The 22,148-nt window shown below is 34.5% G+C and overlaps 1 protein-coding gene across 2 annotated transcripts in view; it reads right to left on the minus strand.

Annotated features, from left to right (window-relative positions):
• Positions 1-22,148, minus strand: part of LOC138319354 (baculoviral IAP repeat-containing protein 6-like) — an 88,184-nt gene that overhangs the window by 61,874 nt on the left and 4,162 nt on the right. For both annotated transcript variants that reach the window (XM_069262443.1, XM_069262442.1), the window contains exons 4-18: positions 21,492-21,745; positions 19,727-19,855; positions 19,375-19,448; positions 19,220-19,269; positions 18,839-18,934; positions 18,463-18,605; positions 17,831-17,976; positions 9,034-10,416; positions 8,592-8,792; positions 8,247-8,466; positions 7,561-8,059; positions 6,976-7,193; positions 6,459-6,632; positions 5,765-5,890; positions 5,153-5,407 (exon numbers count right to left, since the gene is read on the minus strand). In XM_069262443.1, the coding sequence (XP_069118544.1) occupies positions 5,153-5,407; positions 5,765-5,890; positions 6,459-6,632; positions 6,976-7,193; positions 7,561-8,059; positions 8,247-8,466; positions 8,592-8,792; positions 9,034-10,416; positions 17,831-17,976; positions 18,463-18,605; positions 18,839-18,934; positions 19,220-19,269; positions 19,375-19,448; positions 19,727-19,855; positions 21,492-21,745 (3,968 nt within the window). The remainder of the gene's footprint in view (positions 1-5,152; positions 5,408-5,764; positions 5,891-6,458; positions 6,633-6,975; positions 7,194-7,560; positions 8,060-8,246; positions 8,467-8,591; positions 8,793-9,033; positions 10,417-17,830; positions 17,977-18,462; positions 18,606-18,838; positions 18,935-19,219; positions 19,270-19,374; positions 19,449-19,726; positions 19,856-21,491; positions 21,746-22,148) is intronic.

Genomic DNA, 22,148 nt, shown 5'->3' on the forward strand with positions numbered 1-22,148 from the left:
CTACATTGGTGGATGGTTACACATACATGGTAAATGAATGATAACTACACTGGTGGATGTTACACATACATGGTAAATGAATGATAACTATACTACTGGATGGTTACACATACATGGTAAATGAATGATAACTACACTGGTGGATGTTACACATACATGGTAAATGAATGATAACTATACTACTGTGATGGTTACACATACATGGTAAATGAATGATAACTACATTGGTGGATGTTACACATACATGGTAAATGAATGATAACTACATTGGTGGATGTTACACATACATGATGAATGAATGATAACTATACTGGTGGATGGTTACACATACATGGTAAATGAATGATAACTACATTGGTGGATGTTACACATACATGGTAAATGAATGATAACTACATTGGTGGATGTTACACATACATGGTAAATGAATGATAACTACATTGGTGGATGTTACACATACATGGTAAATGAATGATAACTACATTGGTGGAAGGTTACACATACATGGTAAATGAATGATAACTACATTGGTGGATGTTACACATACATGGTAAATGAATGATAACTATACTGGTGGATGGTTACACATACATGGTAAATGAATGATAACTACATTGGTGGATGTTACACATACATGGTAAATGAATGATAACTACACTGGTGGATGTTACACATACATGGTAAATGAATGATAACTACACTGGTGTATGTTACACATACATGGTAAATGAATGATAACTATACTGGTGGATGGTTACACATACATGGTAAATGAATGATAACTACACTGGTGGATGTTACACATACATGGTAAATGAATGATAACTATACTGGTGGATGGTTACACATACATGGTAAATGAATGATAACTACATTGGTGGATGTTACACATACATGGTAAATGAATGATAACTACACTGGTGGATGTTACACATACATGGTAAATGAATGATAACTACACTGGTGGATGTTACACATACATGGTAAATGAATGATAACTATACTACTGGATGGTTACACATACATGGTAAATGAATGATAACTACATTGGTGGATGTTACACATACATGGTAAATGAATGATAACTACATTGGTGGATGTTACACATACATGGTAAATGAATGATAACTACACTGGTGGATGTTACACATACATGGTAAATGAATGATAACTATACTACTGGATGGTTACACATACATGGTAAATGAATGATAACTACACTGGTGGATGTTACACATACATGGTAAATGAATGATAACTATACTACTGGATGGTTACACATACATGGTAAATGAATGATAACTATACTGGTGGAATGTTACACATACATGGTAAATGAATGATAACTATACTACTGGATGGTTACACATACATGGTAAATGAATGATAACTACATTGGTGGATGTTACACATACATGGTAAATGAATGATAACTACATTGGTGGATGTTACACATACATGGTAAATGAATGATAACTACATTGGTGGATGTTACACATACATGGTAAATGAATGATAACTACATTGGTGGATGTTACACATACATGGTAAATGAATGATAACTATACTGGTGGATGGTTACACATACATGGTAAATGAATGATAACTACACTGGTGGATGTTACACATACATGGTAAATGAATGATAACTATACTGGTGGATGGTTACACATACATGGTAAATGAATGATAACTAACTGGTGGATGTTACACATACATGGTAAATGAATGATAACTATACTTGGATGGTTACACATACATGGTAAATGAATGATAATTGCATTGGTGGATGTTACACATACATGGTAAATGAATGATAACTACACTGGTGGATGTTACACATACATGGTAAATGAATGATAACTATACTGGTGGATGGTTACACATACATGGTAAATGAATGATAATTGCATTGGTGGATGTTACACATACATGGTAAATGAATGATAACTATACTGGTGGATGTTACACATACATGGTAAATGAATGATAACTATACTGGTGGATGTTACACATACATGGTAAATGAATGATAACTATACTGGTGGATGGTTACACATACATGGTAAATGAATGATAACTACATTGGTGGATGGTTACACATACATGGTAAATGAATGATAACTATACTACTGGATGGTTACACATACATGGTAAATGAATGATAACTATACTACTGGATGGTTACACATACATGGTAAATGAATGATAACTATACTACTGGATGGTTACACATACATGGTAAATGAATGATAACTATACTACTGGATGGTTACACATACATGGTAAATGAATGATAACTATACTGGTGGATGTTACACATACATGGTAAATGAATGATAACTATACTGGTGGATGGTTACACATACATGGTAAATGAATGATAACTACATTGGTGGATGTTACACATACATGGTAAATGAATGATAACTACACTGGTGGAGTTACACATACATGGTAAATGAATGATAACTACACTGTGGATGGTTACACATACATGGTAAATGAATGATAACTACATTGGTGTATGTTACACATACATGGTAAATGAATGATAACTACATGGTGGATGTTACACATACATGGTAAATGAATGATAACTACACTGGTGGATGTTACACATACATGGTAAATGAATGATAACTATACTACTGGATGGTTACACATACATGGTAAATGAATGATAACTATACTGGTGGATGGTTACACATACATGGTAAATGAATGATAACTATACTACTGGATGGTTACACATACATGGTAAATGAATGATAACTACACTGGTGGATGTTACACATACATGGTAAATGAATGATAACTATACTACTGGATGGTTACACATACATGGTAAATGAATGATAACTACATTGGTGTATGTTACACATACATGGTAAATGAATGATAACTACATTGGTGGATGTTACACATACATGGTAAATGAATGATAACTATACTGGTGGATGGTTACACATACATGGTAAATGAATGATAACTACACTGGTGGATGTTACACATACATGGTAAATGAATGATAACTATACTGGTGGAAGGTTACACATACATGGTAAATGAATGATAACTACATGGTGGATGTTACAAATACATGGTAAATGAATGATAACTACATTGGTGGATGTTACACATACATGGTAAATGAATGATAACTACATTGGTGGATGTTACACATACATGGTAAATGAATGATAACTATACTGGTGGATGGTTACACATACATGGTAAATGAATGATAACTACATTGGTGGATGTTACACATACATGGTAAATGAATGATAACTATACTACTGGATGGTTACACATACATGGTAAATGAATGATAACTATACTACTGGATGGTTACACATACATGGTAAATGAATGATAACTATACTACTGGATGGTTACACATACATGGTAAATGAATGATAACTATACTACTGGATGGTTACACATACATGGTAAATGAATGATAACTATACTACTGGATGGTTACACATACATGGTAAATTAATGATAACTATACTACTGGATGGTTACTTATACATGGTAAATGAATGATAACTATACTACTGGATGGTTACACATACATGGTAAATGAATGATAACTATACTACTGGATGGTTACACATACATGGTAAATGAATGATAACTATACTACTGGATGGTTACACATACATGGTAAATGAATGATAACTATACTACTGGATGGTTACACATACATGGTAAATGAATGATAACTATACTACTGGATGGTTACTTATACATGGTAAATGAATGATAACTATACTACTGGATGGTTACACATACAGTAAAATACGGATTAGTCAAAGTCATTGGGACCAGGCAAAATATTTGACTTATCCAATGGTTCAACTCATCCGTGTTTTACTGTTCATGAAGACATTGACATCTAATTGTTGTACTGACTTTACCGACTGTTTCCAGGTTAATTATAAAATAATAATGGATGATTCAGTTCACAACATACTATCAAATACTAACATTTTTGATTAGCCACGTGGCGTTACACATCGACATTAGCACTACATGATACATATATATAACGTTACACACAAAAGAAACAGAGAAAACGAAACAAATTAGAACGATTAGCATGTACATACTTGCAGTATGGCTTTAAGTGGATGTATGTTCCATCAAATTTATGAAAGACAAGGTAAACAAATCTACAATTGTTCGACAGACAGCACTACATGTTACTGCTGCGTTAAGAAGGTGAAGGTCGCGGTAGCTGAACCAATCACAGTGTTTGTTAATCGTGTACATACTACTTCCACAAGGTTTTGAGAAGGAATAAATAATTTCACATCATTACATCAATTTTTATATGAATAAAGATTTCATTTAAATTGTATTATATAAAGAGAGGATGAAATTGATTGCAAAATATTTTTTTACAAATTTGTCTCGTGATTTTCCTCCTGTGTATCATTGTCCCTGTACATAAACTCGCAAATTATGACGGTTTGAAGATGTTGCTCTCAAATATGTACAATTTAGGTATTTTGCTTTTACCTGTGCACCAGTGTAAACAATGGGCTTTAGGTTTTGATCGAACAATAATGTTTGTTAGCACTGTTATGGATGATCAGTCATATTCGGTCAATCAGACCAAGACTGGATTTTTACCTGAGACAGTGTGCCGCCGGAATGTTCGACACAAAAAAGTAAATTTTGGTATATTTTAAAAGGAAGGGACAGCAAAATCTATTTGATTCAACAGCAGTATTCGATTCAACTGTGTTCTATTCATCCGTGCTTTATTTACTAAATATAAAGAAGGAAATAAATCGAGACACCTATTAAAATATTCGACTCATCCAATATATTTGATTCAACTGTGTTCGGCACAAGTGAGTTTTACTGTACATGGTAAATGACTGATAACTATACTGATAGATATTCTTGCAGGTCAAAAATATTCAGTTTTTATTGAGAGTATATTATCTGCCTTCATTTATCTGTAATTTGTTTCTTTCACTAAAATTTAATTTTGTGAATATATCAATGATGAGAGTAGCCTACACCTGTGATTATTGAAAGAACTGAGGTTATTTTGCAGTTTAATAAAAAAAACATGTATGTTAAACTTGAATTAAAAAATTGTTCTACTGACATGAGAGGAGCTATTGACCTTGACTTAAGTATGGAGTGTAGTGGTAACAGTCTGTCGTAGTAGTGTTTAGCAGTGAAGATCATCAGTTCAGCACAATGCTGAGCCACGGTCGCTGTATCCACACATTTGACACGGTTGAGCATGCTGTAGAACCATTTGACTGCCCCAGCAGAATGAGCTGATGGTAACAGCTTCAGATTCTCCAACAAAGCCTGTAGTAAATTCAAGCTGAAGGTCGGGGTCATGTCAGAGTCTGTTGACTGCTTGTGGTTACTGAATAAATAAATGTCATCATCATTATTAAGTCCGTGATTTTTTGGCTTAGAATTTGCATAGAAATGAATGGTTTAATTTCAGATAATTTTATGACTTTTTTAAAGTGAAGAATTCACAAGGTATGAACTAAGAAATAAAACACTTCTTGAACCTCTAAGATAATCTTTGGAAGGCAGAGGACAAAGGGCTCCATCCAAAATTATCCCTGTATGGGTATTTGGAAGTACATGTACAACACTTGCTTTACAGTTTCTAAAATTAGTCCCCTGCTGCTGACAAAAATATTTTTGGTGAATATACAAAACAAAATTTGATATAACTGTTGCCTAACAATAGTTATTGAGGTCAACTTACTCCATGCACATAGCTAATAGTCGTGCACATTTGTGAGCTGTGGTCCGTGATCCATAGATAAAACAAGCTTTGATCAAAGATCCAAGTTTACCCTGAATGGTCTGGGGCAAAGACTTTTGGGAAGTTCTGTAACAAAACAAATGATATCAGTTAACTTACTACATTACTATCATATAAGAGTCGAACCGGCTTATATCGAATTCCCCAGGGAATGGATTTTAGTCCTTTCTCTGTCGCCATTAAACAGTTTTGTCTATTGTTAGCAAGTATACATTGCAATTTTTAGCATGTAACCTACTTTTTCTCTGGGTCCTTGCTCTGTATAATTTTGATCATCAGTTAACAGAGAATGCTATGCCTATTGTTTATACATTGCTATCTTTAGCGTGTGACCTACTTTTTCTCAGGGTCCTTGCTCTGTATAATTTTGATCATCAGTTAACAGAGAGAGCTATGCCTATTGTTTATACATTGCTATCTTTAGCATGTGACCTACTTTTTCTCTGGGTCCTTGCTCAGTATAATTTTGATCATCAGTTAACAGAGAGAGCTATGCCTATTGTTTATACATTGCTATCTTTAGCGTGTGACCTACTTTTTCTCTGGGTCCTTGCTCTGTATAATTTTGATCATCAGTTAACAGAGAGAGATATGCCTATTGTTTATACATTGCTATCTTTAGCGTTTGACCTACTTTTTCTCTGGGTCCTTGCTCTGTATGGCAGTGATCCACATAAGAATGTCCAGAATCATATCCTGCCAATGTTGTTTACTAATCCCATCAAATGTAAAGTCATCCTCTGATCCCACGGCTGATAATAAATTTTCATGAAACTCTGTACTTTCTATCATTGATATTCTCTGTAACCTGAAATAGATTAAATGATGTATACATTATACATACATTGTGCTATTGAAGGAGAGGGGAGGGGTAACTAGATGATTTGTTAACCAGACAAAAACAATAATTTCTTGCTTCATAATGTTTCTCTTAATAATGAAAATATATTTAGAGAGATGAAAATTATTCTGACAAATTGCTTATAACAAAACATGAAATGACTAGAGATTATTGTGTGATGTGAAAATCTCCTTCCTTAGGTAAATAATGATTGCAATAATTATTCTCTCGTCACATAGAAGCAAATCAATCCATCACTCCTAATAGTATGAATTGATATCTCAATCAATCAGTAACTATGTCAACATACTTTTCTTTAGGAAGGGCCAACTTTTTGGACTTGCGGATAGTGATAGAGAGCTCCTGTATCCAATCACAGCCTTGCAAGTTTTCAGGTAACTTGGGCCTGGGTAGAGCCGAGATCACTGTCTCTTTAAGTGGTACGAACAGGTCATTGTCAAATGCAGTCTTCATTACCTTCATCTTCTGTGCTGTACTATTAGCTGGAGCCGATTTCTTTTTTGAGTCCTATAAACATCATATACATTATCAAATTATGGTACAGGTATGTAATTTACTTCAAGTATTGATGCTAAATCCATATTCTTATCTAATGACTCACATTGCATTTTGCACTGAAAAATATTTCAAATTCAAACATTATCATCAGAATATAAAGAATACCTATGAAAAACATAATGCTCACACCTCCACATGGAACAAATTCAACAAAACTTAATGAAACTTAACTCAATTTAATTTATCTGACAAAAGACCAGGAAATGGCTGCCATTTCCTTTTTCAGAAAATGATTATTGACTTGGGCTTTGTATCACAAAATATCATTTCTGATTGTGGCCTTCTTTTGTGTTTTTAATTTAATTCGGCCACTTACCTTTGATTTATCATTTGTTTTTTCATCTGAATTCTTGTTCTGAGCAAAGCCTCTGAAGTGCAGTAGAAAAGCTTTAGGTTTGGAACTCATTAACTGCGGACTAGTGAGTGTGATGATGCCACTGTTTCCCGATAGGTCTAAACAGCTGGATAAGTTTATAGGGCCACATAGTATCTCAGCATTGTGACTCTCTTGGAAAAGAGGGTCCAGCACATTATTACTGGAACTCTCCGTCGGCTTACAGAATGTCTCCTGGGATTCAGAGCTACTGCCAGCTTTGGACATACCAAAGTCTATTCCTTTGTCCACATCCATACCACTGGGACTTGATGGCACAGTGGGCTGCCGACCGAGACTGGTGATATTTTGTTTGAGCAGTGTGACCTGTATGTCTGGTGGATTACTACACTGGGGCTGTAGTGTAAACTTCACATCCACATGTCCAACACAGCATGGCCGTGGAAGAACTATCTCCAACATGTGCTCCTCCCAAGTATTGCTGAATGAGAAATATGATCAGAAATTTCAATTAATGCTCATTCTATAATTAAAATATGGTAACAAAGCAATACTGAATATAGAAGCATTATGATTATAACACAGTAAACACCATGAAACTTTCTAAAACTATCCTGATGACAACATTTTTGATGACTGAAAAAAAAAGTCTCAAAAACAAAACCTACCAGTCCTGTTGGAGCTTCCATGTCCTTGTGTGTTGAGTTGCTTCTCCTTGGTGTTGTAGGTGCTGAGGGTGGCGCCTCTGTTGCTGTTCCTGTTGGATCTCTGTCCAGCAGGCAGGCACAGTGGCAGTAAACCGCGGCATCAAATTCTCAAACTGTATCAAGTTGTGAAGGATCACCAGATTCTCTACAGTGACTGCCTGTTTGGCTAACATGTCTGAACCTAATGGGGGGAAAAGGTTTTCATTTAGCTGACAGCACTTTGCATGTTTAGAACTTTGTATTTAATCATGTTTATCCCAACTGTATTTTATTTACATCCATATACAACAGTTATAAGCTACTTACCAGGGCTACATTTCTCCGTTGACTCCTTACTCTCAAGTTCTGGTTTATTCTGACTACTGTCACACTCTGTAGTTAACTCCCCATTGCACAGACCATCAGGCGAGTCCAGTGGCCGCGGCTTGGATTGGGATGGGCCGTGGTCACAGAGCTGGTAGAAATGAAGCTTTCCATGGGCTGTGCATATACACAGTCTTTCAATGCCTGCAAAGTCAGCAAACATTTGTTTAATGAAGATGCAGGTATCTTGTTTGTCACAAATTTCAAATATATCATTTTAACTCAATGCAAATCTTATCCATGCTAATATATTAGTAAACAAATATATCAGGAGACTGATGGGTGAATCCATTAAACATTGGATATGTCTTACAGTGAAATCATAAGAGTTTTACTTCAACAAAACTTCACCAGTCATTGAAATTACCAGCAGAATGAAATTTACCTGTACAGTATGTAGAGGACACAAACGTGTCACCACTCGGAGGGGAGACCTCTGCCACTGTACCGAGATCACAAAGGTTGAGAAACCACACTTGACCACTGACTAGAGTTACTGCTATCTGACCATAGATATCGGCTGAGGACCGAGTAGACACTGAATTTGGCACTTGACCCTGCTGTCCATACATCGCAAAGTCATCATCATCCTCTTGCAAGTCACACACATCATGAGGAAGCACCAGAATATTTTTCACACTCTGATTAATTCTGCCCATACCCCTGATCACTACAGGTGTCTCGTCTAACACAGCATACTCATTACCGTACGTAAAGCTGTACACTAGTATACAGCCGCCGTGACAGTCCCCCTCATTATCTACATTCATATCAGACACAGAGCTTGGAGAGCTCAGATCCTCAGTGTCATCACAGTTGTTAGTTACAAAATTGGATATCACAGCGTTGTTGTCAGCTGAGGCAGCCATGTTCCAGTGTCTGGTTCTAGGCTTCACCACCACCACCAAATGCTCTCCATCTAATGTAGGAATAATGTGAGAAATTTCAAAGTTATCAGAGCGCAGATTTTCTGGAAGTTCTACACATTGTAAGACAGCCCCAGCACGTAACTTTAAGGTCACTGGAGTGTTTTTTATTGTTACATCTTCTGTCTTTTTTGTAGCATCAGACTTGCCCGGCTCTGGTTCAGGTGGACTGTTTTGTTCCTTTGCGGCGACAGGTGAATTGTCACTAGTGGACACATTGATGGTACCAGTGAAGTTAGAACTAGGTCCTGGGGTGATCCCTGTTATCTGGACATCAGGATCGGGATCAGGATCAAACATTGGATCCATCTGTGCCCAGTTACTGCTACTAACAGTCACACTGTCCCCCGACCCCATCACTGGCACATTCACGTAACTCAGCGCACTGGTTGATAAGGAAGATGATGTCTTTTTGCTTTCCTTTTCCTTATGTTTACTACTTTTTCTACTATCATCTTTAACAGCTAATAAAAGTATATGTGGCACAAACTCCGTAGAATTCAACAATGCATCCTGACACCCATCTTCATCCTCATCCTCTATAATCCTTGGATTAGAATCACAGCTCACCACTTCATTCACCTCGTTCATGAGTTGAACTTCGGAGGTGATATCAGTGTTCTGAACCTGTTTGTTAGATAGGGCCAGATTTGTCCTTCTAAGGGAAGCACCACATACAACCGTCGGCTGAGGGTAAGATCTGGATTTCCTTTTAGATTTTGTACCACTGTTTCCACTGCTATTTTGTTTGGATGAAGTCCACTTTTCTGTATTGGGCTTTCTAAGGACACAAAGGGATTTCACTCGCACATCTTCACAGGGTCGAGGCCGTGTGCTTGCTTCTGTCAAAAGGATTGAAAATTTACAATATTAGATCTACATATTGAAATCATGTATTCTTTAGCACCAGATATCATATACATGTACAGTCAAAATTGTTTTAAGAGACCTTCCAAAGGAGATTGAAAAATAGGTCACATATGACAGTTGGTCTCTTAATTGAATCACCCCTTTCGAAACAATTAAATACATGTATCAATGTATATTGTGGGACATGTTTTGACAGTTTTGTTGTACTAAAAACAGTCACAATAAAAGGAAATTATTAAATATATAATATATCACATATTCTAATACATCTTTTAATTATGTATTTAATTTTAGGCACTTTTATTTTTCAATTATCTATTTATTTTTTATTTATCTTTCTGTTTTTATTCGTGAATAAGATTAAAAATTTCTAAAACAAATATTTGTTTAGGCCTACCACTTATATATCATAATTAGCTACAAAATTACAATGTATTTAAAAGCAGAAAAAAATACAAATAATTTTTATTTTTTTTTTAAATTTTTTTTATCATTTTATTCATTTATTTTATAGATAAAAAAAAAATAGAAAAAATAGTGTGAAAAAAAATAATTTAAAAAAAAATCCGGAAATCAGCTATTTCCGACTCCTCTGTTGCTATCTCCCAAAATGGCTGCCATCATGCTTAGCTACATATGTACGCCGATACATTTTCAGTACCATATTTCTACATTCATGTCATTCTTATGTGAGTAAATCATTGTTCATCATTATTTTAGTTGGTTTTGGAAGTGATTATTCTTGATTTTTATCACAAACATCGTGAATAAATAAGACATTTTCCTTGCAATATCCAGCTCAGACATGCAGACGGCTTCGGCCATCGGTACCGAAGTGCTAATTTATGTCAAAGTGAACACCTCGTGTATATATAACCAAGCCATATGGATAGCTCTTTTGTCTTGCCTTAATGGGGCTGGGTTGGAAGCCCTACAGGATAGTTAACCGGCTTGGCTTTATATATGAATAGGAGACAAATGCATGTGTGATTTGGGTCGTTAAATACAGAACATCGAGTGTCGTTAGATCCTAAAAGTATGGTCGCTTGTCGCATAAGACAGACGGTCGTTTAATAAAGATAGATTATATAGTAATTTTCGCTGGGAGGAATAATTTTGGTCGTTTAAGACAGAAGGTCGCTGAATTCAGAAGGTCGCTAAGGCAATTTTGACTGTATTATTAACTTCAACTTATAGAAATGTATATTTTTCCTTCAAAGATTTTAACATAATAGACATACAGAGGATTCCACTTATTTGAATTGGACATTTTCCAGAAGAAAATATTCAGATAACCGGAGATAATAGGCAGAGATGGCATTGACCCCCTATATATATACATACGCATGTGAACAGGCAATATCCTTTCCTTCATTTGATATATGCGTAAATTATTTACACTTTAAACTAACAAGTAATTATTTTCGAAGTTATAAATCAATTTTAATTGTTTAATTACAAAACAACGTTCCAATTTGAGATTCTTGTTTACGTTAGATCGACATGTGAATCTGTTTGAGAAAAAAGCCTGACGATCAATACCAAATGCAATAACTAAACATGATTGTGTCAGAAAATATTTACATATCAATTCTGAAATATTGAACAAATGTACTTACATTTGCCCTAGCAAAATGAGCATACCATCGTGATCAAACTTTAAAGGGCCGATCAACTTGCAGTGTTGTTTTGACATACGAGTATGAATTCGAAAATGGCGGCTGGTAATGAAGCCATGTGTTGACTGGGCATAAATATGTTTTGATAATTCTTCCGGCATTGTTGATTAGGCTGGTTTATTAGGCTTGCTATGTAGATATTTACCTGATTTATTAGACTTGCTATGTAGATATTTACTGATTTATTAGACTTGCTATGTAGATATTTACTGATTTATTAGACTTGCTATGTAGATATTTACCTGATTTATCAGATTTGCTATGTAGATATTTACCTGATTTATTAGACTTGCTATGTAGATATTTACCTGATTTATCAGGCTTGCTATGTAGATATTTACCTGATTTATCAGACTTGCTATGTAGATATTTACCTGATTTATTAGACTTGCTATGTAGATATTTACCTGATTTATCAGACTTGCTATGTAGATATTTACCTGATTTATCAGACTTGCTATGTAGATATTTACCTGATTTATCAGACTTGCTATGTAGATATTTACTGATTTATTAGACTTGCTATGTAGATATTTACCTGATTTATCAAATTTGCTATGTAGATATTTACCTGATTTATTAGACTTGCTATGTAGATATTTACTGATTTATTAGACTTGCTATGTAGATATTTATCAGGCTTGCTATGTAGATATTAACTGATTTATTAGACTTACTATGTAGATATTTACCTGATTTATCAGGCTTGCTATGTAGATATTTACTGATTTATTAGACTTGCTATGTAGATATTTACCTGATTTATCAGACTTGCTATGTAGATATTAACTGATTTATCAGGCTTGCTATGTAGATATTTACCTGATTTATCAGGCTTGCTATGTAGATATTTACCTGATTTATCAGACTTGCTATGTAGATATTTACCTGATTTATCAGGCTTGCTATGTAGATATTTACCTGATTTATCAGGCTTGCTATGTAGATATTTACCTGATTTATCAGACTTGCTATGTAGATATTTACCTGATTTATCAGGCTTGCTATGTAGATATTTACCTGATTTATCAGACTTGCTATGTAGATATTTACCTGATTTATCAGACTTGCTATGTAGATATATATTATCAGGGTTGCTATGTAGATATGATTTACCAGGCTTACTATGTAGATGATTTCCTGATTTATTAGGCTTGCTATGTAGATATTTACCTGATTTATCAGACTTGCTATGTAGATATTTACCTGATTTATCAGACTTGCTATGTAGATATTTACCTGATTTATCAGACTTGCTATGTAGATATTTACCTATTTATCAGACTTGCTATGTAGATATTTACCTGATTTATCAGACTTGCTATGTAGATATTTACCTGATTTATCAGGCTTGCTATGTAGATATTTACTGATTTATCAGACTTGCTATGTAGATATTTACCTGATTTATCAGACTTGCTATGTAGATATTTATCAGGGTTGCTATGTAGATATTTACCTGATTTATCAGACTTGCTATGTAAATATTTACCTGATTTATCAGACTTGCTATGTAGATATTCATCAGGGTTGCTATGTAGATATTTACCTGATTTATCAGGCTTGCTATGTAGATATTTACTGCTTTATTAGACTTGCTATGTAGATATCTATCAGGCTTGCTATGTAGATATTTACCTGATTTATCAGGCTTGCTATGTAGATATTTACCTGATTTATCAGGCTTGCTATGTAGATATTTACCTGATTTATCAGACTTGCTATGTAGATATTTACTGATTTATTAGACTTGCTATGTAGATATTTATCAGGCTTGCTATGTAGATATTTACCTGATTTATCAGGCTTGCTATGTAGATATTTACCTGATTTATCAGGCTTGCTATGTAGATATTTACCTGATTTATCAGACTTGCTATGTAGATATTTACCTGATTTATCAGACTTGCTATGTAGATATTTATCAGACTTGCTATGTAGATACTTACCTGATTTATCAGGCTTGCTATGTAGATATTTACCTGATTTATCAGACTTGCTATGTAGATATTTACCTGCTTTATTAGACTTGCTATGTAGATATTTACCTGATTTATCAGGCTTGCTATGTAGATATTTACCTGATTTATCAGACTTGCTATGTAGATATTTACTGATTTATTAGACTTGCTATGTAGATATTTACCTGATTTATCAGATTTGCTATGTAGATATTTACCTGATTTATTAGACTTGCTATGTAGATATTTACCTGATTTATCAGACTTGCTATGTAGATATTTACCTGATTTATCAGACTTGCTATGTAGATATTTTTACTGATTTATTAGACTTGCTATGTAGATATTTACCTGATTTATCAGGCTTGCTATGTAGATATTTACCTGATTTATCAGACTTGCTATGTAGATATTTACTGATTTATTAGACTTGCTATGTAGATATTTACCTGATTTATTAGACTTGCTATGTAGATATTTACTGATTTATTAGACTTGCTATGTAGATATTTACCTGATTTATCAGATTTGCTATGTAGATATTTACCTGATTTATTAGACTTGCTATGTAGATATTTACTGATTTATTAGACTTGCTATGTAGATATTTATCAGGCTTGCTATGTAGATATTAACTGATTTATTAGACTTACTATGTAGATATTTATCAGGCTTGCTATGTAGATATTTACTGATTTATTAGACTTGCTATGTAGATATTTACCTGATTTATCAGGCTTGCTATGTAGATATTTACTGATTTATTAGGCTTGCTGTGTAGATATTTACCTGATTTATCAGACTTGCTATGTAGATATTTACAGATTTATCAGACTTGCTATGTAGATATTAACTGATTTATTCGGCTTGCTATGTAGATATTTACCTAATTTATCAGGCTTGCTATGTAGATATTTACCTGATTTATCAGACTTGCTATGTAGATATTTACCTGATTTATCAGGCTTGCTATGTAGATATTTACCTGATTTATCAGACTTGCTATGTAGATATTTACCTGATTTATCAGACTTGCTATGTAGATATTTACCTGATTTATCAGACTTGCTATGTAGATATTTACCTGATTTATCAGACTTGCTATGTAGATATTTACTGATTTATTAGACTTGCTATGTAGATATTTACCTGATTTATCAGACTTGCTATGTAGATATTTATCAGACTTGCTATGTAGATATTTACCCGATTTATCAGACTTGCTATGTAAATATTTACCTGATTTATCAGACTTGCTATGTAGATATTTATCAGGGTTGCTATGTAGATATTTACCTGATTTATCAGGCTTGCTATGTAGATATTTACTGATTTATTAGACTTGCTATGTAGATATCTATCAGGCTTGCTATGTAGTTATTTACCTGATTTATCAGACTTGCTATGTAGATATTTATCAGGGTTGCTATGTACATATTTACCAGGCTTACTATGTAGATATTTACTGATTTATTAGACTTGCTATGTAGATATTTACCTGATTTATCAGACTTGCTATGTAGATATTTATCAGACTTGCTATGTAGATATTTACCTGCTTTATTAGACTTGCTATGTAGATATCTATCAGGCTTGCTATGTAGATATTTACCTGCTTTATTAGACTTGCTATGTAGATATTTATCAGGCTTGCTATGTAGATATTTACCTGATTTATCAGGCTTGCTATGTAGATATTTACCTGATTTATCAGACTTGCTATGTAGATATTTATCAGACTTGCTATGTAGATATTTACCTGCTTTATTAGACTTGCTATGTAGATATTTACCTGATTTATCAGACTTGCTATGTAGTTATTTACCTGATTTATCAGGCTTGCTATGTAGATATTTATCAGGGTTGCTATGTAGATATTTAATAGGCTTACTATGTAGATGATTTCCTGATTTATTAGGCTTGCTATGTAGCTATGTAGATATTTACCTGTTTTATCAGACTTGCTATGTAGATATTTATCAGACTTGCTATGTAGATATTTACCTGATTTATCAGGCTTGCTATGTAGATATTTACCTGATTTATCAGACTTGCTATGTAGATATTTACCTGATTTATCAGACTTGCTATGTAGATATTTACTGATTTATTAGACTTACTATGTAGATATTTACCTGATTTATTAGGCTTGCTATGTGGATATTTACCTGATTTATCAGACTTGCTATGTAGATATTTACCTGATTTATCAGACTTGCTATGTAGATATTTACCTGATTTATCAGACTTGCTATGTAGATATTTACTGATTTATTAGACTTGCTATGTAGATATTTACCTGATTTATTAGGCTTGCTATGTAGATATTTACCTGATTTATCAGGCTTGCTATGTAGATATTTACCTGGTTTATCAGACTTGCTATGTACATATTTATCAGACTTGCTATGTAGATATTTACCTGCTTTATTAGACTTGCTATGTAGATATCTATCAGGCTTGCTATGTAGATATTTACCTGCTTTATTAGACTTGCTATGTAGATATTTATCAGGCTTGCTATGTAGATATTTACCTGATTTATCAGGCTTGCTATGTAGATATTTACCTGATTTATCAGGCTTGCTATGTAGATATTTACCTGATTTATCAGACTTGCTATGTAGATATTTATCAGACTTGCTATGTAGATATTTACCTGCTTTATTAGACTTGCTATGTAGATATTTACCTGATTTATCAGACTTGCTATGTAGTTATTTACCTGATTTATCAGACTTGCTATGTAGATATTTATCAGGGTTGCTATGTAGATATTTACCAGGCTTACTATGTAGATGATTTCCTGATTTATTAGGCTTGCTATGTAGCTATGTAGATATTTACCTGTTTTATCAGACTTGCTATGTAGATATTTATCAGACTTGCTATGTAGATATTTACCTGATTTATTAGGCTTGCTATGTAGATATTTACCTGATTTATTAGGCTTGCTATGTAGATATTTACCTGATTTATCAGACTTGCTATGTAGATATTTACCTGATTTATCAGACTTGCTATGTAGATATTTACTGATTTATTAGACTTACTATGTAGATATTTACCTGATTTATTAGGCTTGCTATGTAGATATTTACCTGATTTATCAGACTTGCTATGTAGATATTTACCTGATTTATCAGACTTGCTATGTAGATATTTACTGATTTATTAGACTTGCTATGTAGATATTTACCTGATTTATTAGGCTTGCTATGTAGATATTTACCTGATTTATCAGGCTTGCTATGTAGATATTTACCTGGTTTATCAGAATTGCTATGTAGATATTTACCTGATTTATTAGACTTGCTATGTAGATATTTATCAGGCTTGCTATGTAGATATTTACCTGATTTATCAGAATTGCTATGTAGATATTTACTGATTTATTAGACTTGCTATGTAGATATTAACTGATTTATTAGGCTTGCTATGTAGATATTAACTGATTTATTAGGCTTGCTATGTAGATATTAACTGATTTATTAGACTTGCTATGTAGATATTAACTGATTTATTAGGCTTGCTATGTAGATATTTACCTGATTTATCAGGCTTGCTATGTAGATATTTACCTGATTTATCAGGCTTGCTATGTAGATATTTACCTGATTTATCAGCCTTGCTATGTAGATATTTACCTGATTTATCAGCCTTGCTATGTAGATATTTACCTGATTTATCAGACTTGCTATGTAGATATTTACCTGATTAATCAGCCTTGCTATGTAGATATTTACCTGATTTATCAGCCTTGCTATGCAGAGGAATCTCGTACAGTGACTCCTGATCTTTCACTTTATCATCATCCTGCTTTACATCATTACCATTAGTGGATAAAACTTCTTGTTTGTCTTCACTTGCTTCTCCATCGCCATTTGTTGCACTGAAAAGTAGAACGATATTAAAATTATTGTTTAGCCCCTTTTTATTGAGCTATTTTCGCAAGGCAGATTATACAGCACATACTGGTATATTATCATAGTGTCTTCCAAATCGTGAAGGTGAGAACCATTTGTTTCATCCCTTTTAATGTTGGTCAGGTACAATTTCAAGTTTAGTCTAACAGTAGTGACACTATAGGTTATATACAGTATTCAATTTAAAAATGAACAAACCAAATTAGTTTTTGTTTTTAAATTTCATTTTCACCATCATATAAATAAAACTTAATTGGATCATACTATATTTAACAGTTGAAGACAATATAATAAGACCGGGAAAAGGAAACAAGTCTTTATAAACCTTATTTTTATTGTCCCGTTCTTCCTGACGTGCAATATTCTTGATTTTAAAACCTGATGTGCAATATTCTTAATTTTAAAACCTAAGATAAAGTAGTATTTAGTAAGGATATAAAGTTTAGGTGTACCTATCAGACAGTTCAGCTCCTTGGAGAGATTCCACATCTGTTGTCTGAGTTTGGATCTCCCTAACGCTCGGACGATCAATCTGTAGGCCAGTCTTCATAGCTATTACAGTGGCCGTAGGGTCTACATTAAACTGACAGTGTTTCTGTGGAAAAACCAATATTCCTATTATTACCACACACTTTATGGACTTACAAGGAATAACCAATACAAAGTTATCACTATCAGCTGAGAGAGGTTTAGCCAATCAAATACACAGTTTTAAGCGGTCGTCAGGTGTGTACCCTTCTGATTCAATTTAACTGGAGTACTACATTATAAAATCATAAATGAGATGTTTGTTAATTTTGAATTTTACCTGTATAATTACAATGTTACCTTAGATATCTTGGAGATGTTCCAAACTACAATGTTTCCATTTAGGGTTGATGTTGCCACAAAATCGTCTGTATTGGTCGTACTCAGGCATTCGATCTGTTCAACAGTGAAATTGAAAAGCTTTAAGGAATGTTGTGTATGATTTAAAGTATAACGTAAACCAGTGTGCACAATACATAAAATATACACAACACAGGACTTTTATTGTAAAGTGACTGAAGATTCAATAACTGCATTATGCACAGTATATGTATGGAAGGTGAAAGTGATTGTATATTACTGGATGACTTTATCAAATTAAAAATTCTGTAATGTTTGAGATAAGTTATGTTTTAGAAACACTTTACGTAAGGATGAATACCAATGTTGATCTACATATACCTTTTCATTACTATCCCCATGCTTTCTCGCCGGCTGACTTGCATAGGTTACTGCAGAAGAAAAAAAAGAATAACTTAATATCTATTTTTTCTTTCTTTTGAAGATCAAGGCTTGTTTTCATTAAAGATTGAGAAGATATTTAATAAGATATTTACCACTGAGAGGTACATTTTGTGTGTATTCTCCTTTAACAAATGGACAAGCTGGTGAATGGCGTTCGTGTTCTGACCTGAAACAGGGATCAATACAGTAATATATTACACATAAAATCAAAACTGATGAACACAGGAAGAACATTATGATCAATATTCTAAGCCAATGAAAGGACCTTACCTAGCTTATTCAAATTACATTTCACTCCAAATCATTTCACAATTCATGTCTTTCAATACATTTCATATATTATTACACATGTCAAATTACACACAATGAACCATCTTGATAGATTTACTTGTGATAAATAAGCCTAGTTTGTGTTGAGTGAATGTTATTGATAATTTAATATACCAGGGTTCATCTGTAGGCTCCCAGCACACCAGACACACATTACAAGTAAAACACATGGCTCTGTCATCTCCAATAGAGTTTGGTTGGTGATAAAAACCCGCCTGGGACATAGGATCTGGCAAGGCCCATCTGAAAGGTGTAGAATTTGGCCATGTAATAAATGAACATAATAACATAATCATAGATTGAATGTAATCTCTTAGATCCCTCAATCTCTTCTCGAAAAGGAATTTTATAAAGGAAAACTCTGACATACAAAGGAAGTTCTTGTGTCTTACATGAAAAGATGAAAAATACCACAAAAGAAAATTTGCTGTAGTCTAAGAAATAGATTCTCATGCAAACAAGAGATCCCAGAGGGATCTTGGCGTCCACCAAAGAATGATCTGGGTCTAACAATGGAAAGAGGGATCTTTTCCCTGCTTTTCAAACTTTTTCAAACACACTATATATAAAATTTGAGACAGATCGCTATAGTTGGTTTGGTTTGTTTAGTTTTACGTCCTATTAACAGCCAGGGTCATGTAAGGACGTGCCAGGTTTGTTGGTGGAGGAAAGCCGGAGTACCCGGAGAAAAACCACCGGCCAGCGGTCAGTACCTGGCAACTGCCCCACATGGGATTCGAACCCGCATCCCAGAGGTGGAGGGCTTGTGGTAATATGTCGGGACATCTTAACCACTCGGCCACCGCGGCCCCGATCGCTATAGTACTTTCTAAGAAATAGCGATAACAAACTTTAAGTATCAAAATCTAAGATGGCCACCTGTCGGCCATCTTGTTCACCGATCGGTCCCAAAATGCAATATGCACAACTAGGGTCCTAGGGGAACCTGTATAGGAAATTTGAGAAAGATCCCTTCAGCACTTTTTGAGAAATAGCGGTAACAAACTTCAACTATCAAAATCCAAGATGGCCGCCTGTCGGCCATCTTGTTGACCGATTGGTCCCAAAATGCAATATTCACAACAAGAGTCCTAGGGGAACCTGTATATGAAATTTGAGAAAGATCCCTTCAGTACTTTTTGAGAAATAGCGGTAACAAACTTCAACTATCAAAATCCAAGATGGCCGCCTGTCGGCCATCTTGTTGACCGATCAGTCCCAAAATCCAATATGCAAAACAAGGACCCTAGGGGAACCTATATATGAAATTTGAGAAAGATCCCTTCTACACATTTTGAGAAATAGCGGTAACAAACTTTAACTATCAAAATCTAAGATGGCCGCCTGTCGACCATCTTGTTGACCGATCAGTCCCAAAATGCAATATGCAAAACAAGGACCCTAGGGGAACCTATATATGAAATTTGAGAAAGATCCCTTCTACACGTTTTGAGAAATAGCGGTAACAAACTTTAACTATCAAAATCCAAGATGGCTGCCTGTCGACCATCTTGTTCACCGATTGGTTCCAAAATGCAATATGCACAACTAGGGTCCTAGGGGAACCTGTATATGGAATTTGAGAGAAATCCCTTCTGCACTTTTTGAGAAATAGCGGTAACAAACTTCAACTATCAAAATCCAAGATGGCCGACTGTCGGCCATCTTGTTGACCGATCGGTCCCAAAATGCAATATGCACAACTAGGGTCCTAGGGGAACCTACATATGAAATTTGAGAAAGATCCTTTCAGCACTTTCTGAGGAATAGCGGTAACAAGAATTGTTAACGGACGGACGGACGGACCACGGACAAAAGGCGATTTGAATAGCCCACCATCATCAGATGGTGGGCTAAAAAATCCTACTACAATACACACTTGTAGTTCATGTGAGGCCACTTTTTAAATGTCTCTTGTCTCGCCGCCTCGCTGTACATCATCGCCCGTTCGCATGGAGCACTGGTTCCCTCTAACTGCTGTGGACTTGGCAAGAGATATGTCAGTCTGTCACTTAAAGCCGAGGCCACTGATAACCCTGGATTGTACACCATCAGTCTCCGCATCTCTGATACCAGACCAGAACACACACTCTTTAGGATGGCATGGGGAAGCTCAGCACAAACTGTAGCCCACTGAAAATAAATATGGCATTATTGACTAAGCATAACCAAGATGTTTGGTTTTAGAATTCATCACTTACCATAAGATTTTAATGTGTACCAAAAGCTTTTTAAAGATTTTTGCAATCAAACAATGTGTCAATCATCGTGTCAAACTCCTCTTACCAGTTAATTTTAATGAACAGAAGGTTGTTTAAAGCACTGATAAACAATAGGAATCATTTGATTTTGTTCAATAAGATTGTTTGGAGGCCATGCAAAACGTTTTGAGTGAAGATGCAAAAATTGAGATTTTTTTATAAAGATTTTTTCCCAAAACGAAACCCAACAAGAGATCTCAGAGGGATCTTGGCGCCCACCAAAGAATGATCAATGTCTGACAATGGAAAGAGGGATCTTTTCCCTGCTTTTCAAA

The sequence above is a fragment of the Argopecten irradians genome, chromosome 3, assembly GCF_041381155.1.
Source record: "Argopecten irradians isolate NY chromosome 3, Ai_NY, whole genome shotgun sequence".
Classification (NCBI taxonomy): domain Eukaryota; kingdom Metazoa; phylum Mollusca; class Bivalvia; order Pectinida; family Pectinidae; genus Argopecten; species Argopecten irradians.